We start from the raw sequence: 22,404 nt of genomic DNA, 5'->3' as shown, positions 1-22,404 counted from the left end.
TTTAGGAGGGATGCCAATCCATTACATGACACACACTTATATGCACACCCAAGCTATGGCCAGAACTATAAAGGAGGAAGCCCACATGAATACAGTGAAAGGCATGCAAATTCAAAGTCAAATCCACAACACAGGAGATATTAGGCTAAAATATTAGCAATTGTTTTTTTAAAATTGCATGGCACCCCTTACTTGGAAAGAAAACCATGCAGAAAAAATAAGCCTTCCTTTATAAGAATTTTATTTCAGAGCATGTTTACTTTAGTGTGTGCATTTATGTTCATGCAATGTACCCCCAGTCCTAATTACAGTTATATAAAATCAGTCAATTGTATTTATTTTGAAAGCAGGCCTTGATATAATTTTAACAGGATTATAGACTGGAATTCCTGGACTAACAATGTAATGAATTTTAGATTAAGTAACACCATATACTGTTTTATAAAAGGTTTATTGAAAAAACTTTTGCTCCTTAGACTGAAGCACATAGTAGGGCAATCGTCCAATCAATGTTCATAAAACATAGTTGTGATTCAATGCCTTACACACAGAAATACTAATGATTCTATATACTAAAATATGTTTTTTGAAATGTATTTTATAAATAGGAATCATAAATTTGACATAGAAATTAGATTTTTTTTTTATGTGACATACCGTTCTTTTCTGTCTAGGGTGAAGACAAAAGAACATAAAGAATCAAAAGTAATCCAGGAGCACCTTGTTTCATGGCATTTTTCACTAGGGATTGTGTTATTGTCATTCAATCAAAGACAATACTAAAATACAGCAATACCTTGGATTGAGAGTAACTTGGTCTGTGAGTGCAAGACGAGCACAAATTTTTCATAAATTTTAACTTGATAAACGAGCTAGGTCTTGCAATACGAGTATTATGTATACGCTTTGTCTGCCTAGCGTCACGTGATCACAACTGAGCTGATGGTTATTCTCTCTCTCACTGTGGGTAATCGTCTCCTATGCTCAGTCTCAGTCAGCTTCCCTCACTCGTATAGTCAAAATTTAGTAGAAAAGCACCACCCAAATAAGGGCGTAGCAGTGCGAGCGATGAATCTGTTTAACGACAATGCAATTTCCACATTTCTGCGAAATCAAACAGGAGGCAAAAGCAGCTGTCATTGGATAGGTTCCTTGTTAAAGTCACACAAAAAGAGAAAGATTCCAGTGAGCCAACAGATAGCAGTTATTCCGTTAGTTATTGTGAAAGTCGTTCTACAAAATAACCCTCCTCTTCTCTTCTCTCTCATCTCCCTCACACCATCCATGACTTTTTTCAAAGGTAAAGTGCAGGTTAATTTGTTTTATGTACTTTATATTTTGTATTAATCATTTTTATATGAATATTTTTGGGTTGTGGAACGAATCCATTATTTCTTATGGGAAAATTCACATTGATATATGAGTGCATAAGTGACCAAACTACAAATTTAAATGTAGTTACATTTCCATTTTGGGCTGATATAATAATAATTTCAGTTTTATAAAATGCAGTGAAATGGTGCTCCTGTAAAAGATAATCAAGAAAACAATTTTCTATAATAATCAGCATGTGTAATTTTGATGTTCTGGAGACACAGCAGCACATTTCACTTCATATTTATTATACGGAATTTGAATCTCAGGCAGGATATAATTCCTCAGTTATCACAAACCAAAAATAAGTATTATTTAAGGCGATATCAGAGCTCACAGCTTGCTTGTTGTGATAGATACTTCATTTGGAAAGAGATTCGCAAAAACTGGACATTCATTTTTCTCATTTTATGTATATGTGTGTATATATATATGTGTATATGTATACATACACACACATACATATATATATACACACACTCATAAAAGATGCTTTGTAAAATGGAGAGATGTGATCTGGTGTTCTGTATATAACTGAAGGCAATTTCATTAATTCCAGTTATTGACTCATTCACAGTACGAACTAGTCGCTCTTCTGATTTCAACTGCCTTATCTATCTGGGGCTTCTATAAGTTAACCTGGTGTATCCAGGCAACAAGAAGGTGACCTGCAGAGTTGTATATGATTATGTTCAAATCCCTCTAAAATTTGTTTTGCTGTCCATCTCTACAATTCATAAAAAACTTTAGCCCCTTATGAGGATCTCGTAGAGTATAACTGTACTTTAAATCACATAAATTTTTCCACAAATAAATTTAGGGTTTAGTAATAACAAACTGAGAGACTCTTTTTCATGGAAGGGCGCCCACTGGAACTCTGTTACAATTTGTTGTTGACAGAGTCTTTGGTGCCATAGAGATCGGCTAATTTTTTGAACGGTGGTCCCCAGATTTGGAGGTAGTCATAGTTCAGGTCTGAGTCGTTTGTGGTGGTTTCCAAGGAGCTTAGGGAGCCAGCGACAGAGCCCTGGCCCTCGTAACCATACACCTGAATGGAGTCATACGGAGGGGCATTGGGGTCATTGTCGACATCGCAGAGGTGGTTTCTTATGAAGCAGTTCACATCCACGTCGCTAGTCGCCTGCTCTAGCCTCTGTTGAACTGGGTACTGCAGCTCTGGTTTCATGTCCTTCCGAGGCAGGAAACCGTTGGCCCCATCGGGGTTCTGTAGTGTAGCAATGTCAAAGGCCTCAGTGTCAGCCTCGCCACCACCCTCGTCGTCGTACGTAATGATGTTTTCCCGAATGTCCTCTTCCTTAAACACCATGAGGGGCTCATTCTTCTGCCTGTGCAGCGCCACAAATAAAACTACAATGGCTGCAACAACAGAGGAGGAGGTATCAATCTCTGTTTCCTAATTTTGAAAAGAATGATCTTGTGAGACTTAAGTGCAGCAAACTGTCCTAAAGTGTTGACAGTGACTAGAGTAGATTGCATGATGAGACAAATTCTTTTTATTTTCTTCAAACCTAGACACAGCCTCAGAAGGGCAGTAAAGTTGATCCTATAGAAATTCTGTACCTTCCTACATCAGGCATTCTGAAGACTAGAGGTGTCTTATACTACTGTATCAACTGCATTATACTACTGTATTTCTGTATTATACAGTACAAATCAACCTGGTCTATAAAAGTTTTTAATTTTGGTAACCCTTTTTCCAACCTTTTTCCATTTTTTTTTCATTTTACACTGTGATACAACTTCTTCTTAGTCAGCTGATTCTTGCATAGTTTTAACTAATTACTCCTTTGCCTTTTAGGTTAGCGATTTCAGGATGGCAGCCAAATCTTCCTGCGTGAGATGGAAGCAGCCGTGATGTAGGTGAGCGACTTACCCAGCAAGACTACAATGCAGGCCAAGATGGCGATGAGGGCGCCCATGCTGAGTCCCGCTGGCAAAATGAAATGCTGTGCATTGCAGGAGAGGATGGTATCCCTGGCATCACAACTGCACACTCGCAAGATCACAGTGCTGGTACTGCTCATGGGAGGGCTGCCGCTATCGCTGATCCTGATTGGCAGGAGGTAAACATCTTGGGTCGTCTTGCTGAAGTCCTTCCGGGTCACGTAGAGACTGGCGGTGCTGTCTGTGATGAGAAACGGGGAGAGAGTGAAGATATTTTACAGTATAACATGAAGGACGCAGAGCAGTGATTCAAATGACATATGGTAAATGTTTTCAGACAGACTCGAAACTTTCATGGAAGAAGGTGAACTCCAAGGTTGAGAAAGACAGTTTTTTTAGATAATGCTGTACAAAGACATTGCTAGAGGTGAAATTAAAATAAATTAATAAATGTCAGTATTCTTCAGGGTCTTTGCAAAGTGACGAGTTTTCTTAAAAGGGGCATATATTACTGAAAATTACCAATATATTTTGTCATTGATATGACATTATTCGAACTATTTTCAATAACTAAGGTTACTTTAAGGAAATATTCTGTATTTAAAGTCTAAATTGTTACATGGTGGAAAAGATTCTGCCACACATAAGATAAATAACTCCTTCCTGGGGTTATAATCTTTTTTCAGTTACGTCATGCATCATCTTTTTGTGTCCTTCACCTCAATCTTCTCATTTATATGCAGACACAAAATAAAAAAATAAGCAACATTCGCAACATGTTGTCTCATGTAATGTGAAATTAATCTTGTTTGAAACATGATTGACGTGGCCACTTTATTATTTAGAGGATATGATGTGAATATATAAATAATTTATAATGTTATATATCTGCCCTTTGAAATTGCTAAACAGGACGGGCATCCATTAGCCCTTCATTTTTGGGCTGCATGCTGCAGTACAACACTGTTGCCCACCCACTTCGGTTATCCTTGACAGTGAAGTTTTGTTTGCCAGTGGCCTCTGGGGAAATGCTGAAGCGGAAATGCTGATGCGGGGCCATTTCATCCTTGTCCATGGCGCTTATGATCTCGATCATCTGAGATGCAGAGCAGAGTGGAAGCATAATGACATCAAGTGTCTTCACATCCTTTTCTGTTCCATGACACTGTTAAATCAAAAGCACTTATGCACCATCCAGATCAGCCCTCGTTTTATTATTTCCCTCACATTCTTATAATATAGTGTGTAAACTACAGCTTTTTCGTTGATTTTACTTTTTATGTGGATATGTAATATAAAGAAAAAAAATAGTGTTTAAATGCTTGGCACAAGCATATTGTCTACACTCAATGGCCAGTGTATTACAGTAGTTATATCTGTTTCATAAAGAAATTTTAAACACGTTTCTTGTGCAATACACTACCAGCCAAAAACTTTTGCACATCACAGGTTTTTACCATCTCCATTTATTTCATAAACTGCAGCTTATGCATTCTTGTTAAACATTGTAACAACTGTTTACATTGCAACAATAAATGAAAATATAAGTAAAATAAAACAAGTTTCCTTTATAACATGGAAAGAATATGTAACATACATAGTCAAATTCTAGGCTGCCCTTTAACTTTAAATGCACTAGTTAACTGCTTCATTCCTTGAAACAGCAGTATTTGATGTACCTTGTAGAAAGAATGCCTTGAATTTTCTCTGCTGATACAGTATAACCGCTAAGCATACTTTGATAAATCGAAAATATTGCATTTTCTTGATAATAAAGGTACTCAAATGGTGACTATACTGTAAATTTCTTTGTTAGCAAAGATTGTATTTTTAGTAAATGTTAAGTCCGTAACGTGTAAATGTAGAAAATCCCAGTGTGTGAAAAAACTTTTGACTGGTAGTGTACGTGCTGGTTCCAGCATCTCAGAAACAGCCATCTCCCTGGGATTTTCATGTACTTCACTGGACAGAGTTTACATAGAATGGCATAATGAACAAAAAACAGTAAATGGCATTTCTGTGTTTGACAAAATACTTTGTTAATGAGAGAAGAGTGGTGAGATGTGTTAACATCTCCAACAGGAAGGTTAAAAGTACATCCTTGAAATGGTGGCAAAAGTCGTTTCTGCCAGGTACTAGCTATGTGTCCAGTAAAGTGTTTATTTTATGCATATATAAGATCACCCACATTTAGCTCAAGCATGGTTTAGCTTCATATTTTGCAGTTTCTGTGTACTTTTACAGTAGTTGAATATGCACAGTAAAAATACTTACTTTGCCATATGCTACATTTTCACACAAAAGAATTTCATTTTGTGAGGCCAGTTCTGGAGCATTATCATTCACGTCTCTTACTTTGATGTTGACACGCACTTTAGCATCCTGATGATGGCCACCTGTAGAGAGCAAGGGTTAGGTACTGTGTTATTTTTGCATTTTGGCCTTTAAAAGACGCTGATTTATTTAGCTTGTAAATGTAGCATTAAATTATCATTTATGGACTGAAGGAGATACCACTGATATGTCTATTACATTGTTAACAGAAATATGGAAAAATAGTTTATACTTATAATCCTGGCTACTATTGTTACATTATGAATTTTTAGTATCAAGTTTTAATTGTCATGGGAACTGCTTTTTAAATCAAGAAACACAATAGAAGCAGACTATACCGATCTGGATTTTACCAGCCAGACTGGGAACCTACCGATTTCAATGGCGCTTACAGAGATGTTGTGCCAAGGCAAAGATTCACGGTCCAGTGGCCTTGTTGTTCTGATAATTCCATATTCTGGGTCAATGATGAAGAATCGTTCCAGGTCAATGTAGCGGGGAATCATATACCTACAGAAGAAAGGAATCCACTGATGTTAACGTGTCTCCCTTAACAAATATAGCCACTCATTATGGGTTGTGTGGGCCACCACCACCACCAGCACCAGCACCACAACCACCACAATTCAAGGGCCCTTGGTAGCCAAACACCCTCCCTATAGGGTCAGGGGCCCTTGTAGGCAGAGGATCAAAGAATGTAGGCCCTCTAAAATAGACAAACGAAAATACATTGTTGATAAGCGTTGCAAATTGTTTTGGGCTAGGGGCCCCACGGGCCCCCTGCACCCCAAGGGCCCCTGGGCAGCGGCCTCGCTGGCCCGGTCCGTAATCCGTCCCTGCTCATAGCAGTGATGGAACTTATTTTTTGAAGCCTTGAACTTTGTTGATGGATGCAAACGAATGATGGAATGGCTGAAGAAACTATAATCAAATGGGCTCTAAAACTCCTGCAATGGGGTTCATACCTGATGGGTTTGTTGGCCATATCCGTGTCCTTGGCATGGACTCGCCCCACAATGGTCTCTTCTGGTGCATTCTCCTCCACCTCAAAGTTGTAGCCAGATGCAGTGAAGACTGGTGGCTCATCCTCATCCTCTACTGTGACCTTCACAGTAACCGTGTCTTTGAAGGGCCCCCAGGCGAAGAAATGTGGGTCCACTTTCACGTTCGATGCCTCCACCCGTAGGGTGTATGCTCGCTTGCTTTCAAAATCGACGGCCTGCCATCGGGCAAAAGACCAAACATTGACAAATCAGTCACACCACATTATATATATATATATATATATATATATATATATATATATATATATATATATATATATATATATAAAAACTTGAGAGAATGGGAGTACCTGTTACAAATAGATGGCTTAACACAATAAAACCCAGCCAGGCAAGTTGTTATGCTTCTGATCATCAGAAGCTTTTCATGGTCACAGCGGAATTTAACTGCAGAATAGTGAGATCTATATATTACCCTAATTATGCCTAGGAAAGTCTGCTTTTACAACAGAATAATATTAATGCATGTGAAAACGGATTATGGTAATTTTTTTATTTTTTTACATTTTCAACTACTGTAGTGAGGAGCCAGGGGGCGCTGTTGATATAGAATTTAACTGCGTGTGTGGCTCACTCCAAAACAAACATCCTTTCATAGGTCTCTTGTTTAAAGACTGCCCACATGCAACTACAAATTATTCAGCCTTTTAAGAACTACATATATTGTCATGTGTGAATCATGAGAGGCCAAAATAAACTGCAAAACAAGCTCTGAGGAATCTTGAAGATTCTTTAGAAAAAAAGAGAAGAAAATATAGTTCTTTTACATTCACTTGATTTTTTTTAACAACAAATCCATCGTTTATTTACCTTTTCTTTTGCCATTTTTTTGCAAATTTCAGAACCCCTCCTTCCCACCCCCCATATATATTTTTTTTCAATGAAGCTGCCAAACACTGAAATACAAGCTCTCTCTTCTCTGTTCTCCAGACAGTGCAGGTCACCTTCCAAGTCTTATATTCTGCCACTAAATCATTTGATAGCTAAAACTAATCATCAGCAGATAACGTCCACAATAATGTCAGGTTGCCTCTTAAGATTCCAGCGGCGCCTCCTGCCTGCGGCTCAGACTGAATTCTTGATTAAACTTCAGAAAATCTGTCAGTAATTTCAATTCTAATTTTTACCTTACTTTGAGGGGTGAGGGGTAATTAAATAGTGAGAGGTGTACCTAAAGGCTGTTGTTGCAAAGCACAGCAGTCTGCCTTCAAAGTTATTGTATTCAGCATGAATGTGATAATGCCCTCCCTCCTCCCTCCCCCCCACCACCCCTTTGTATGCTGACACAGGCGGAGACAGCTGCATGTCTTCCAGTAACACGCTCAGTCCCGGCATTTGACAAATCAACACACTGCTGGATTCTGCACCCTGTGTTCCTTAAACACACAACACGTTATTATATATTGTCTGAAATTATTTTTTTCCACCTCTCTATGCTACCCCTTTCAATCAGGGAACCAAACCAACACGTTTAAGGAACAAAAAGAGCAGTCTGAAATGAACCTTTTTAATTAATTTTTTTAAAAGAAAACAAAATTGAAAATGAATCTATCCATTCATGCATTTTCTATAACCACTTGTCCTTTGCAGAGTCACAGAGGTCGGGAACCTATCCCGGCATAAGGCAGGCAATGACCAAGGACGGGATGCCAACTCATCGCAGAAAACATAATCGCAAACATAATTTTTAAAAGTTCTAGAATGTATCATTAATTCTCTAAAATCTAAGTTACCAGTTAATGTTATTTTGTGTTCTGTGCAGACAACAGCTTAAGCCTTACCTCTAAACTTCCAACTGTCTTTGGAACACCACCATGCTTCACGTGGTTCTATTCCATGGAGCATTTTATGTGCTTTGTGCATTTCTAGAGCTTACTATACATCCATACATCTATCCATCCTTTACTATACTTACTATACTATAGACTTGTATCAAGCTTACTATAAACATTTTCTTAAAACAAATTCATTCTGTTAAACTACATAAAGGTAGTTTCTGAAAATCCTACAAGTCAACTCAAGTTAGATATTTATGTTAACCAGCCTAGATGTGCTAGAACATTTCAATAATGCAAACCTAGTTGTCCAGTCTAATAGCTATGGCACCCTATGCTTTAATTACACTAGGACTATATACATTTGTAAAAGGAACTAAAACTGTATCTTTTAAACATTTTGTTTAAGCAAAATTTTGTTTTTACTAGAGTAGGAATGCTATGTCATGTAAGAATAGACAGAAACTGTTTTTGAGCTTTGCTTTCAATTAACATACATTTATATTAATTACTATAACAATAGGGGAGGCATAGTGATGCAGTGGTTAGCACTGTTGCCTCACACCTCTGGGTCCCAGGTTCGAGTCTCCGCCTGGGTCACATGTGTGTGGAGTTTGCATGTTGTCGTGGGGTTTCCTTCGGGAACTCCGGTTTCCCCCCACAGTCCAAAAACATGCTGAGGCTAATTGGAGTTGCTAAATTGCATATAGGAGTGCATGTGTGAGTGAATGGTGTGTGAGTGTGTCCTGCGATGGGCTGGCCCCCCATCCTGGGTTGTTCCCTGTCTCGTGCCCATTGCTTCTGGGGTAGGTTCTGGACCCCCCACGACCCAGTAGGATAAGCAGTGTGGAAAATGGATGGATGGATGGATGGACGGATGGGCTGTAATAATAACTGCTGTGCAAATTTCACAGATGAACACTGCAAAGCAATACTGATGGCACTTAGACTGAAACTCCCTTGGGCAGATACGTTTGCATGGCCTTTTACAAGAGATGCACGATGTCTCAAAACACCTCAGAAAACCCTGATTATCTAAGAACAGAAAACCTAAAACGCAAACCTAAATTTTTTAAAGTTCAGAAATCTATTAAACAGATGTGATAAAAACAATGCGAATCATGTTGCTTTTGAATACATCCATGTGGCTAGTTAAGCATGACACAGTTTGTGTCCGTTGTACTAAAACCAGTGTGTTAATCCGTTTCCAAAATGAGGCTGAAACTTAACTAGCTAATGTTAATGCCTCTCACAAAATGGCAAGGCAACAAGTAATATTTACCTGAGATTGATCTAACCTTTATTAACATCAATCAAGAGAACTAAGACGTGAGAGCGAGTTACCAGGCAGAGACAACTGAAGCATCTTACTGTGCAACATTATTGTACAAATATTTTGTATTTCATATGTTTGATACCTGTGTGTGAAAACATATGAGGTAACATGCCACAGAATGTGTTGAAGTTGTGATAAATAAACAAAAAAAGACTTGCGTTAAGTGTAAAATGTTTGTTTTGATAAATACATCTTTAATTCAATATCAAACAGCTTACTCCTAAATCCATTCATTAGAGAATGACTTGTAAAGCTGTTCAATCATCTGCATCTCCATGCTCCTCACCTTCTGCAGTTTTATGATGCCTTCTTGGGTACGAGAGTCTGTGACAATCTCGAAGACGTCCATGCTGTTGCCTTCAATCAAACTGTATGTCACCAAGCCATTCTCCCCAAGGTCTGGGTCCTTGGCTTTCAGCCTGCCTACCTCCTCACCCGGAACTTTATCTTCTGAGATGGACATGGAGTACACACCTGAAGAGGGAGCTAAAATCACTTTACAGCTCATGTCAGACAACTCGGCCTGCACTTGCAGGACTTCGCAACTCCAAGAGGCTAACAAGTACGACCATCTGCCTTTCATCAATCTGACAAAGAGCACCGAAATGAAGAAACTAAAAGTGACTTGTTATGCCACCTTTTGGAGGATGATACTGTTATGCAGTGCCTGTAGAACCCAACCAATGATAGCACAGGATGCACGCAATGTTCTTCCCCGCCATATTAATGTTCGCCATAAAAATAAGAATCTTCTTGCATTTCAAAATAATTTTGTCAGTCAAATAAAGGACTTATACAGGTATCCCCTGCTTTACCAAAACAGGTTCCCATGAAACCTTTTATAAGCCGAAATGGTGTGAAGCAAAGAAGAAATTACCGTTAATTTCTATGGCAAACAATTTTGAACATTCCCAGACTCCCAAAAAAATAACTAACCAAATCATACCAAGTAACACATAAAACCTAATATCAACGTAACATATATAGTAAAAGCAGGTATTATATTATAACTATACAGCCTATATAAAACAGAAATTTCTGCAGTTTCACTTCCCAGAATCAATACAGTCATGCAGCGGTTAAAGACAGGGCTACATTCTGAGAAATGTGTCGTTAAGCGATTTCGCCATTGTGAGAACATCATAAAGTATATTTACACAAACCTAGATCTTACAGCCTACTACACACCTAGGCTATACAGTATAGCCTAAATAAAAATAAAAGTATGGTACTGTAGTGGTTTCTTGGCGATCAGAATTCTCAGGGCAGATGTGCTCTTATTTGAAGACTTTTTTGACTTCCAATCAGAGTTTTTTGGTATCTCCGCGGCAACTGGATCTACCTCTCTCTCTCTTCCTTTTTACTAAAAAAAAAAAAAAGATTTTTCATCCCTTTCACGGACTAAGCAACTGCCTCATGTCTCTTTCCACTCGCCTCAGTACAGTAAATACATAAACCAGTAACATAGTTGTTTATTATCATTATCATGTATTATATGCTGTAAACAATGGTGTGTGCTATAATGTTACACGACTGGTAGCGCAGTTGTTTTGTTTATACTAGCATCACCACAAAAATATGAGCGATGCATACAGTAGCGCTATGATGTCACTACAGTAGGTGAATTTTTCAGCTTTTACAATCTTATGGGACCATTGTCACATGTACAGTTCATCACCGAGCGAAACATTGTTATATATCTATATATATATATCTATAACTGGGTCACTGCTAAAAAAACGCTATTTTGGCTTTTCTCCTTTTTTTTGCAAAACTGAAAAGCCTCTTTGGATTCGTTTCATTTAATTGGGTACTATCTCCGAGACTCAGTTGGAACTAGATTAAAGTCACTAGTATTGCTGTTTTTGTAGTACTCTGAAGTGTTTGCTAGTCTATGCCAATTACTTCTCTCAGGTAACTAATCAACGGTAGTTTTAGACTTCCCTAGGTGCAGGGCTTAGTAAGATATACTGAAGGTGTATCTGCCACAGACATGCGTGTCTGTGGTGGTTGTAAGTAATCAACACGTACTCCACAATAGTTAGCAACACAACTTAGCTTGTAAGTGATAATTTGCTCTTTCCTTTGCTTATGCATTCTCTCACACTTCAAGAGAAACTAGGAGGGGTGGAGGTACAGGTCTGCTGCTGTCTCGGAATTGGTGCTAGATGTGCCTCTCTGTTCCATCTTAATATCTCATCCTTTGAATTCCGTGCAGTTGCAGTTTCTTCTCCAATCAACCTTCTCATCATTCTCATCTACTACCCTCCTGATCCCCTAGGTCACTTTCTTGGAGAAACAGATACACTCCTCAGCCTCTTCCCTTTCACTCTCCTTGGAGATTTCAACCTCTCCCTTGATAAGCTCCATTCCTTCTGCTTTCTCCCTCTTCTCTGTTCCTTCTCTCTGACGTCCAACAACTGCTGTCCCACACACAAAGGAGGAAACTTCCCTGGAAAATTACCCCATCTACTACACTACACATTAAGGATTTCCCTTCCCCTTCACTGGCTCAATTCTCCAGTCTTGCAACAAGTCATCTCATCATGCAATCCAGCCACCTGCACATTGGATCCAATCCCTTCCACAATGCTCCACACAATCTCTCAAGACCTTCTCCCCTTTATCACTGCTACCATTCATAGCTCCATAACGTCTGGTCATGTACCAGCAGCATTCAAAAAAGCCAGGGTTATTCCCATCCTGAAAAAACCCACATTGAATCCCAGAAACATCAGCAACTACCAACCAGTATCAATTCTCTCTTTTCTTTCAAAGTTTCTTCAACACACAGTTTACAATCAGTTGTCTCTCTATCTTTCTCAGAACAACCTTCACGATTCTAAGTAATCTGGTTTCAAAGCAGCACATTCCACAGAGATTGCCCTCTTGACTGTCACTGAGAAGCTACACGCTGTCAGAGCAGCCAAACTGTCATCTGTCCTCATCCTCCTTAACCTCTCTCATCACTGCTATGCAGATGACACCCAACTCAAGTCTCCACTTGAATCTCTGCATGTCTGGCAGACATCTAATCATGGATGACAGCTCATCAGCTGAAACTTACCCCCAGAAAAACCAAACTGCTATTCATCCCGGCTGATCCAACCCCACACTGATCCAACCCCCCACTCAATTCTATGATTTGTCCTTCAGTTGCCACCTATAACCTTAGGGTAACCATAAAAAAATCACCTGTCCTTTTACTCTCACCTTGCTAATCTTTCCTGCTCCTGTAGATTTCTCCTCTTCAACATCAGAAAGATTCATCCATTTCCTTCCACGCAGGCCACTCAGGTACTTGTTCGATCTCTTGTCTTCTTGAGACTAGACTATTGTAACTCACTCCTGGCTGGTCTGCCTCTGAGTGCCATTTATCCTCTGAAACTGATCCTGAAGGCAACTGCTCAACTCATTTTCAACCTTCCTAAGTTCTCCCACACCATACCATTGTGCTCTTCCTCCACTGGTTTCCTGTAGTTGCTCACATCAGTTTCAAAACAATGGTGTTCGCCTACAAAGTCAAAAATGCTGCAGCACTCTCATACCTAAAAGAACTTATCTCATCCTGTGCTGCTCAACTGCTCACACCATCTCTCAAGGTTCAACAAAGCTGCAGGGATTTTAGGAACTGCAGCAGCTTGGATAGAAAGCTGGTTAACTGTCAGGAAGCTGCAAGTAATTATTAGAGGCACAATGTCACAGTGGGTCTGCGTTCATAGTGGGTTACCTCAGGGTTCAATTTTAGGACCACAATTGTTCTTAATTTACATTAATGATATTGACACCAATACAAACAGTAAACTAGTTAAATTTGCAGATGACACCAAGGTGGGTGGTGTAGCAGATACTGATCTAGCAGCGGAGAGGCTACAACAGGATCTGGATTTAATTAGCAACTGGGCTGATACCTGGCAGATGAAATTTAACATTGATAAATATAAGGTAATCCATGCAGGGAGCAGAAATATAAAGTAGAGATATTTTATGGGTTCCACTGAAATAAATGTGCTGATTACGAGAAAGATCATGGTGTGTATGTTGATGCTTCCATGTCCCACTCTCGCCAATGTGGGGAAGCAATAAAAAAGGCCAATAGAATGTTGAGTTACATCTATAGGTGTGTGGAGTTTAAGTCAAGGGAGGTGATGCTATGATTATATAATTCCTTGGTAAGACCCCACCTAGAATATTGTATGCCGGTTTGGTCACAATTTTAACAACTCTGAGCTATTAGTTCAATTCTCCCCAAATGAGCTTGATGGGCTGAATGGCCTCCTCTTGTTTGTAAATTTCTTATGTTCTTATGTAAGGAAAACAGGCATCAAGACTATTCTCTGTTTTGGCACCTATGTGGTGGGATGAACTTCCACTAGATTTCAGAACAGCTGCGTCACTGGGTGCCTTCAAACGACGACTAAAAACCTGTCTCTTTCAGAAGTACTTGGATTAGCACTTTCAGGAATATACTCATTATTATTTAAAAGAAATAAATGTATTACTTGCCAACAGAGTTTTTAGAGTGATAGTATCCTTAGCCTGGTTCTATTGAACCAGTATTAGAATGTGTTCACTGATGAGACTGCTGAGCACTTATATAAGTCGCTCTGGTTAAGGGCGTCGGCCAAATGCAGTAAATGTAAATATAAATTTGCTAAAACAGGTGCTAAGGTCTTTCGTAAAACCAAAGTAGCATAAAGCGGAGAATACTTGAAATGTGTATGATGTAGAAGTTACAACACCTCAACTAGTCTACAACGAATGCAAAAACATAGCTGCGTAGACAAGGGACGGATTACGGACCGGGCCAGCGGGGCCGCTGCCCAGGGGGCCTTGGGGTGCAGGGGGCCCGTGGGGCCCCTAGCCCAAAACAATTTGAAACGCTTATAAACAATGTATTTTCGTTTGTCTATTTTAGAGGGCCTACATTCTTTGATCCTCTGCCTACAAGGGCCCCTGACCCTATAGGGAGGGTGTTTGGCTGCCAAGGGCCCTTGAATTGTGGTGGTTGTGGTGCTGGTGGTGGTGGTGGTGGTGGGGGGGGAGGGGGGGGGGGGGGCTCGCGAACATTTTGCCCAGGGGCCCACACAACCCATAATCCGTCCTTGGCGTAGACTGCAAATACAGGAATATAAGTGCAAAAGTATTATAATAATAATACTTAAAACTATTAAGCTTCTGAATTAATTTCTTGAAGAAATAAGATTTTAATTTCAGCATTTTCAGTGACTATTACATAATAATGATATAATTAAACTCAAATTGTTAATTTTACTTAAGGTAATTAACTTTGTGAGAGTGCAATTTCTGTTAAGTTCCACCTGCTACATACTTCAGTCCCAGTCGAAAGATGTTCCTTTCTGCTTTGAAGTGTCTATTAAGCCTTCTGCTCTCCTAAAACCAGATTTGTTCTGCTGACATCATGAGAAACAGGGTAACCTCTGGGATCTTCAAGCCTGCAATCAGCATTACATACCCAGTGAAGTAAGAAAAACTAATAGACATTTTTTTGCTAAGTCTTCATTGTAAAAATGAGTTGCAGGCATACAAATGCAGATGAACACTCACATCACTGAATACCTAACAGATTTCATTTTTCTCAGCAGATGTTGCTGCTTATTCAGTCCTAACAAACCAAGGTTTTTACATGTTTCAGATTTCATAAAATGTGTCTATTAGGAACAAACTGAAATTTTATGCACTGACAGTGAAGCATTCCATTTGATCCATTTACATCTGTGGTTCTCATGCAAGACCCTGAGGTCTAACTGGAGAAATGCATGTGGGTTTCTGGCTCTCATTACAGAGTTGATTCAGGCAATATGGCTTAACATGCTTCAATTTCACTACTGAGATAAGTGTTTTTCAATAATATTATTACATAGTTAAGGGGTAAATTGCCCTGTGATGGCTTGGTGCCCCAACAACAGGGTTGTTCCCTGCCTTACACCCATAGCCACCAGGATAGGCTCTGTAGCCCCCACGACCCTGACTGGGACAAGTGATTAGGGAAAATAGATGGGCTATTCAGTTGGATGGGCTAAATAAGATCCTACAAGTCTTAAGATTGAACTATCTAGACATCGCACTTAAAAGAATGCTTTAGGATCTAGGAACTACAAATTTAAGTGCTTCATTTAGAATTTGATTCTGCATTTCACACACTGGAAATGTAACAGCAATAATATAACAACATGATTTGAAACAGTTTCAAAACAGTAGTTCATTCTTAATTAATTGACAATCTACCTGAAAGTAAATCTTGCACTAGGACCAGGGTTGAGAACTACAGTCCAACAGTGTTTATCACCTGTGACTTGAAATACCTCAATCTGAAGAGCAAATCTTCCTGCAGGGGAACTCATTACTGGAGAGTTGTGTACAGAAGCCCTGCCAGACAGAGATTCACCAATCCTATATAACCCATACTCACTCTGAGGGAACTTTGGAGGGTTGTCATTGACATCCGTGAGGACAATTTTGACTTCTGTTGTGCCAGACAGTCCGCCCATATGACCTCCCATGTCCTTAGCCTGGATGACCACATCATATTCTTGCCGGGCCTCCCTGTCCATATTTGGTAGGGCTGTTCTGATGATACCTGTGAAAGTACATAAACACTTTGGTTAGAGGCAAAGCAAAGCAAAATGGTGGACGATCATACAGCCACACCAGACTATATAGTGTCATATCTATAATGCACTTATCTATTATCTATAATGCACTATTCATAATGTAGTACAACGCATCCTTAATTCTTGTACCTACCATTGTAACGCATTATGAAGGTATCTATAGTGCATTACAGATGAGAGCTTCATTGGAGCTTATGAAGTATTGTATTTAACACTATATATGCCTTATGAATGTCAATATAAGATGCTGTAATATTTTATTATTTCTTATACTGACCAATAAAATGCATTATTAAAGTATCTATAATGCATTATAGCTTCAAGTGAAGTGTTACCAAGAATTTCCCCCAGGAATCAATGAAGTACACCCTATCTTATTTATCTTAATTATAACCTTGTGGAAGTCACAGCTGTCATTTGGTGAAGTTTTAGCTTATTACTTTTCCTGTTAGTAAACTGACATGCCAGTTACACCTGAGAATAAAATCTGGATTGTTGATATCCAGGTATATTCGGCTGAGCTCTCTGCCTGACAGCACAATAAGCCTAGAAGGTGTTAAATGTGGGCACTGGGTATGTTCCAGAGTAGGCAGGCATTATTTCCTCTCTAAGCTCTTCTCATTTGGCAAGTACTACTTTGGATATGGCATATTTTCAGCCCTACTGGAATTTGAGAAACATCATATACTCTAGCTTTACATGAAATGAGTAAAAATCACAAGAAAAATTATGATGCAATAGTGTCAAACGTATGAGCGCCAATCAGACGGATTGTAACCATGGTTTCCAACAAAGTCAGCCACAATGAGTGACAACAGGACGTGGCTGGAGGTCAATAATTGCCCCAACCAGGGGGAAGGACTGTCTTTTGCAACAAGGTTTAAAGCCCATCAGGTGGAAAGGAAATGCCACACAAGAGACTGCTTGGGGGGGTGACCAAATTGAAAGTGCAGCTCCTGACTGACCCCTTTGTCACCACATCCCTTTTCAATATTTATTTCCCAAATAAACCTCAAGGGGTATTTGTCTGGACTCTTATCTCCCATGCCTTTTTGCCCCCAAAAATATACATGCCATTTTTTCCAAAATGTATTGCCATTGTTTCTCAGTGATGATTAGGATTATTGTTTACGATCACGCAGAGGCTTGGAAGTGGTGTGCTGGAAGTGTTGCATACCTGTCTGCGGATCCACTGAGAAGTAGGGTTGACCCTGGAGGATGCTGTAAACCAACATTGCACTGTTTCCGTATGTTGGATCATCAGCGTCAGTAGCTGTCACCTGTATCACTGAAGTACCTGGAGAGCAGCATGGAGAGAACAGAAAGAAACCAACAGGAATTGGCTGATTACAAATCCGATATCCACTGATGAACTCTGGGTGAAGAGAAGGTAACTATTTGTGTACAGCAAAGCCAAACAAAACCAAAATGCAATAGCTCTTATGAGACAGAGCCCAGAGTGTATTTTATTTATGTATTATATTTATATTGAGATAAATAAGACAACAGAATGTATAAGTCTATTCAATTAATTCATTTAATTGCAAACCACTAATTATTGATATAATATGCAACATATTCAACTTCATGACCCCACCCCCCAATAAAAAGATAAGAAAAAAGAGTTACCTAAGGTAACTGAAAATGTAAGAAATCGAAAAGTGATTGCAGAATTTTTACAACGCTTAAATCACTACGTTTGGCACAATAACAGAGATTTTGCATTTTGGATATGTTTATCAACTTTACATAGCATTGTGATGCTGTTTTTGTCTATTTTACTTGGCTGAACATCTCAGTTACTTGCAAGTTAGCTGAGGTTTTTCTGTGGAGAGAGTCTTCAAATTTTGGAACACCTTAAATTCTGGTCTTCAAATAAGACATTCACTTTTTTTTGCAGAGTTACTGCACTTTTGTTTTTAATTGGGATTACCTGGCTAGTAGAGCATTCTCCTTATCCCCAAATCCTTAGTAGTCTTTCACCTGGGATCCATATTTTTTCTTATTATTTACAAATATCCCTGACCATACTGCTACCCAAAAGACAATGGCATCACCACCATGCTCCACATTGTGCTCATCCACAGAAGATAAGAAAAGCTACACTTAATTGAGAACAGAAAAGAGCGAGGAAAGATCTCACTCACCAACACCAGCCATTTCAGGGACGCTGGCATAGTAAGGGCCATTGAGGAACTCTGGAGGGTTGTCATTGATGTCCTGCACCTTAACCACAAACTGTGACGGTGGTTCCAGGGGCTTGTTGGTGTCTCGAGCCACTGCTTGTGCAATTAGAGTGTACTGGGCCTGCTCCTCCCGGTCTAAAGTCTTTGTGGCATGAATGTTCCCTGTTTTGTCATCAATGACAAAGATCGTGCCTGCTCCCTCTCCAGAAAGAACATACTTGATGTTTCCATTGCCGGAGTCGACGTCCGAGTGTAGCTACAGATGGATATGCAGAATAATTAGTATAATATTTACAGAAATATATATTAGGCAGTATCCATTAATAGTATTTTAAAATATTACTCCATTTATCTATTTTAGTATTACACTATTTCAGAACCTATAAGAACAAATTAGCAAGAATAGACCATAAAAGTTAAGGTAGCTAAGTAAACAAATAAAGGACTTGGGTAACAGAAGAATAAAAATAAAACTGAACTCTATGTGCGTTTATATAAAATACATGTCATGCATACATACATTTTAAAGACAGTGACCAGAGAGCAGTTTAGCAGCTTATTTATAATTATAAATTAGCTTTTGTAAACAGCAACTGGATTTTTACACAAATCGGTATTTCTGAATTAATGCAGGTGTATGCATTCACAGTAACATACTAATTTACACATAGCCTATTCTTAACTGATGCAAAATGCATTTTCCCCATTTATTAATTAATTTGTTTGTTTGTTTGTCTGATTTTGTGGGCCACTCATTGTGTGAAAACAATTTTGATTTATAAAACATACTGAAAAGCTAGAAGAGATTACTAAGGGGTTACTAATAATGCTTACTGGCTGATTTCTGCATTGAGCATGGATCTTAAAAATGCCACATAACAGCAAACCCTCATAGCAGTAAATATTTATATCTAGTAAATTCAAGGCTACCTCAAGAGACTGAGAAACCAAATTTAGATACAAAAAAATTCTGATCCCAGAGATCAACTTTTCTTCATGCTAAGTTTTTAATGACAGCAATATTAAACAATAATAAAGCCCCTCAATAGTTAGTCTTTGCTAATTATGGAGTGTAAAGTCAGAAAATTTGGATAACAACAATTCAATTACAAAACTTCAAATTCTGATAACTCTTACCCGGCCTACTAGCACAGGGTCTGGTCCAGTATACTCTTCAATAACAAAGAACTGGTTCCAAACCCAGCCCCTTTTTGTGCGGTGTAGGACCTGCCCTTCTTTGCTTCTCTCTCTGTGCCTATGGAGTGGTAGATGCTTCTGGTGGGTGTGGTCCAATGTTGTGTGGGCGTGGAGAGAAATCCCCACCCACAAACACATAAGCATAATCCGTAGGCCCAGTCCTTCCCACATGCTGCCTCCACCGCTCTTCTGTCCCTGGTCTGAAAGGATCCAGGAAATGTGCCTCAGTCCTTCCTGGTGTTGGCTCTCAAGGCGACTCCACCTTCACTCCCAGGTTCAGCCATTTGTGGCTTAATCTGTTTTCTAACTCCTGGGTTGGTCCAGCTCTGGCTCTCTAATTTTAATAAACAGAGTGGAATACTTATCAGTCACAGGAACATATACAGGAAATGTATGTGACAGAAAGTGCATATAAGTACCTACAGAGCCTCTAGACAAAGTTGCTCAGCTGCATGTCACAACAAAGTTACATTTATATAGCACCTTCCACAAACCCAAGGTGGAAAAACAACACAATAACAACACACACCTTAATAGTATGGGAAGAGAAATGTAATTAAATAACTAATTAAACATGTAATTAAGTATTGCATCTCAGTATCATATAAAATGAATCTACCTGCACATGGTACCTGCAAAAGCTGGAAACTCTGCTAAATAAGCTACAAATAAAAGAAAAGAAAATTATTACTCAGTCTACATTTCATATTAATAATTAGCACATTGGCTAATTAACAAAAAAGAAAAATTATTAACATATTGTCATGCCCGGCTCGTCCGCTCCTCCTGTGTGCCACGCCCCCTGCTTACCCACGTGTGTTTCCCGGATCGTACCCAGCTGTGTCCGTTTGCTTTCAATCAGTCTTGTGTATTTAAGTCCTGGTCTCCCCAGTTTTCCTTGTCTGTCATTGATGTTAGTCGATGTTCGTACCCGTCTTCCTAATTAAACTCCCGTTTTGCCCCGTCTTCTGCCTTCCTGCTTGCCTGCTTACCCGCACGATCGCCTGCCTGCTCGTACCCGATCGTGACACATATTCACCTTTAATTTTCTAAAAATCTCATAAAAAATCCTTAAAAACTGAAAACTGAGCTACTGTAAACTGTGGTATTTGAAACAGTAAAAAAAAATCATAACTGATCAAATAACAAGCTGGAAAACACATTTAAAAGATTGTGTGAAAACTGCTCTTCAGTGAATACTTCTGCTATCAGTTTCAGTGTTTCAGTGTCATTTCAATGAATTTATCAAAGATGGATTTTTAAAATGGGAATAGAAAATCACTGGGTAATCTGAAATTCAATATCAATGCCAAAAGCAGTTGCTTAACTCCAAAGAGATTTCGAATGATTGAAGTGGTCAGTGTATTAAAAAGTCTGTTGTCTCTTCACACATACTGGTGCTTCCTAACCAAGAAGCAATGATGAATGAGTAAAAATGTATATATTACTTTTCTGACATGCAGATGAACCTTGGATGTCGTGCAGTTTAACCAAGCTAAAGCTATGCTGTCAATAAACTACATGCAGGTGGACTTTGCAAAATAATAAGTGAATTAAATATATGAAATTATTGTGACTGATGATTCAAAAACACTATTGAAAGAAATCCTGTCATTATTGAACAGATAGTGAGCAGATGGCCTCATGTTTCCATTGTGATAACAGTCTTTAAAATGAGGAATCATTTTTTTAGCTGTAACAACACATCTGTCATAAATGCAAATTCACTTTATCTTTTGTGTTGTAAGTTGCCCAGGTGAGACTTAAAAAATTCTGTCGAAAAACCCAGGGGTCACTACTATATCACCCTGCAAATTCAACATGTGACTCATAGTTATTAAATGTTATACTACATGTAAATTTTATTTAAATAGCATGTACTAAAATAGAAAAAATAGTGTTACTGCTAAAATAGTGTAATTCTGAGCTTCAACAATATTGTGGTGCTATTGCAATAAACTCTTCCCATGTGTAATCAAGGCACTACAGTGTGTGTTATACAAATTTTACACATCTTAATGTGTCTTTTTCTGTTTTGGAATAACTTTGTTATTCCATTATGCAATTTTTGTCATTCTATTGTGCATAACCCATCTTTGTCACAAGTAAATTAGTATCATTTGATTATTCTCAGAACTTCATGGGTAGTGCACTATATACATATACCTGACATATGACAACTGCATCCACTTTTAGACTATAACACTGAGACATTGTATTAGAAATGTCACATAAATAGTCATCCCATGAGGTATTAAGGTCAGTTCCATATAGGGCTTATATGACCTTCTAAGGGTTAACACAGTGACCCAGTGGCTATCACTGTTGCCTTATACCTCTGGGACCAGGGTTTGATTCTCCACCATGGCTCCATGTGTGTGGAGTTTGTGTTCTTCCCATGTCATTGTGGGGTTTCCTCCAGGTACTCCAGTTTTCACTCACAGTCCAAAAACTTGTTGAGGTTAATTGAATTTGCCAAATTGTCCATAAGTCTGTGTGTGTGCCATGTAATGGGGTGGCACCCTGGGTTGTTCCCTGCCTTTTGCTTAAAGGCTCCAAGACCCCCCACAACCCTGAATAGGACAAATGGTTACAGAA

At 38.9% G+C, this 22,404-nt stretch overlaps 1 protein-coding gene across 4 annotated transcripts in view; it reads right to left on the bottom strand.

The window, feature by feature from the left end:
* Positions 1-434: 434 nt before the first annotated feature.
* LOC125705804 (cadherin-11-like) overlaps positions 435-22,404 on the bottom strand; it is a 54,701-nt gene continuing 32,731 nt past the window's right edge. For 2 of the 4 annotated variants that reach the window (XM_048972063.1, XM_048972062.1), the window contains exons 2-13: positions 20,426-20,468; positions 19,747-20,140; positions 18,571-18,865; positions 17,601-17,720; positions 16,222-16,389; positions 10,075-10,262; positions 6,579-6,832; positions 5,987-6,123; positions 5,554-5,675; positions 4,258-4,375; positions 3,269-3,520; positions 435-2,751 (exon numbers count right to left, since the gene is read on the bottom strand). In XM_048972063.1, coding sequence (XP_048828020.1) covers positions 2,255-2,751; positions 3,269-3,520; positions 4,258-4,375; positions 5,554-5,675; positions 5,987-6,123; positions 6,579-6,832; positions 10,075-10,262; positions 16,222-16,389; positions 17,601-17,720; positions 18,571-18,865; positions 19,747-19,977 — 2,382 coding nt within the window. In that variant the 5' untranslated portion in view covers positions 19,978-20,140; positions 20,426-20,468 and the 3' untranslated portion in view covers positions 435-2,254. Of the gene's footprint in view, positions 2,752-3,268; positions 3,521-4,257; positions 4,376-5,553; positions 5,676-5,986; positions 6,124-6,578; positions 6,833-10,074; positions 10,263-16,221; positions 16,390-17,600; positions 17,721-18,570; positions 18,866-19,746; positions 20,141-20,425; positions 20,826-22,404 lie in introns of those variants that run through there. The other 2 variants (XM_048972065.1, XM_048972064.1) reach the window with 2 other exon arrangements.

The sequence above is a fragment of the Brienomyrus brachyistius genome, chromosome 13 (assembly GCF_023856365.1).
Source record: "Brienomyrus brachyistius isolate T26 chromosome 13, BBRACH_0.4, whole genome shotgun sequence".
In the NCBI taxonomy this organism is placed as follows: domain Eukaryota; kingdom Metazoa; phylum Chordata; class Actinopteri; order Osteoglossiformes; family Mormyridae; genus Brienomyrus; species Brienomyrus brachyistius.
This window is presented reverse-complemented; position numbering and strand designations above follow the sequence as displayed.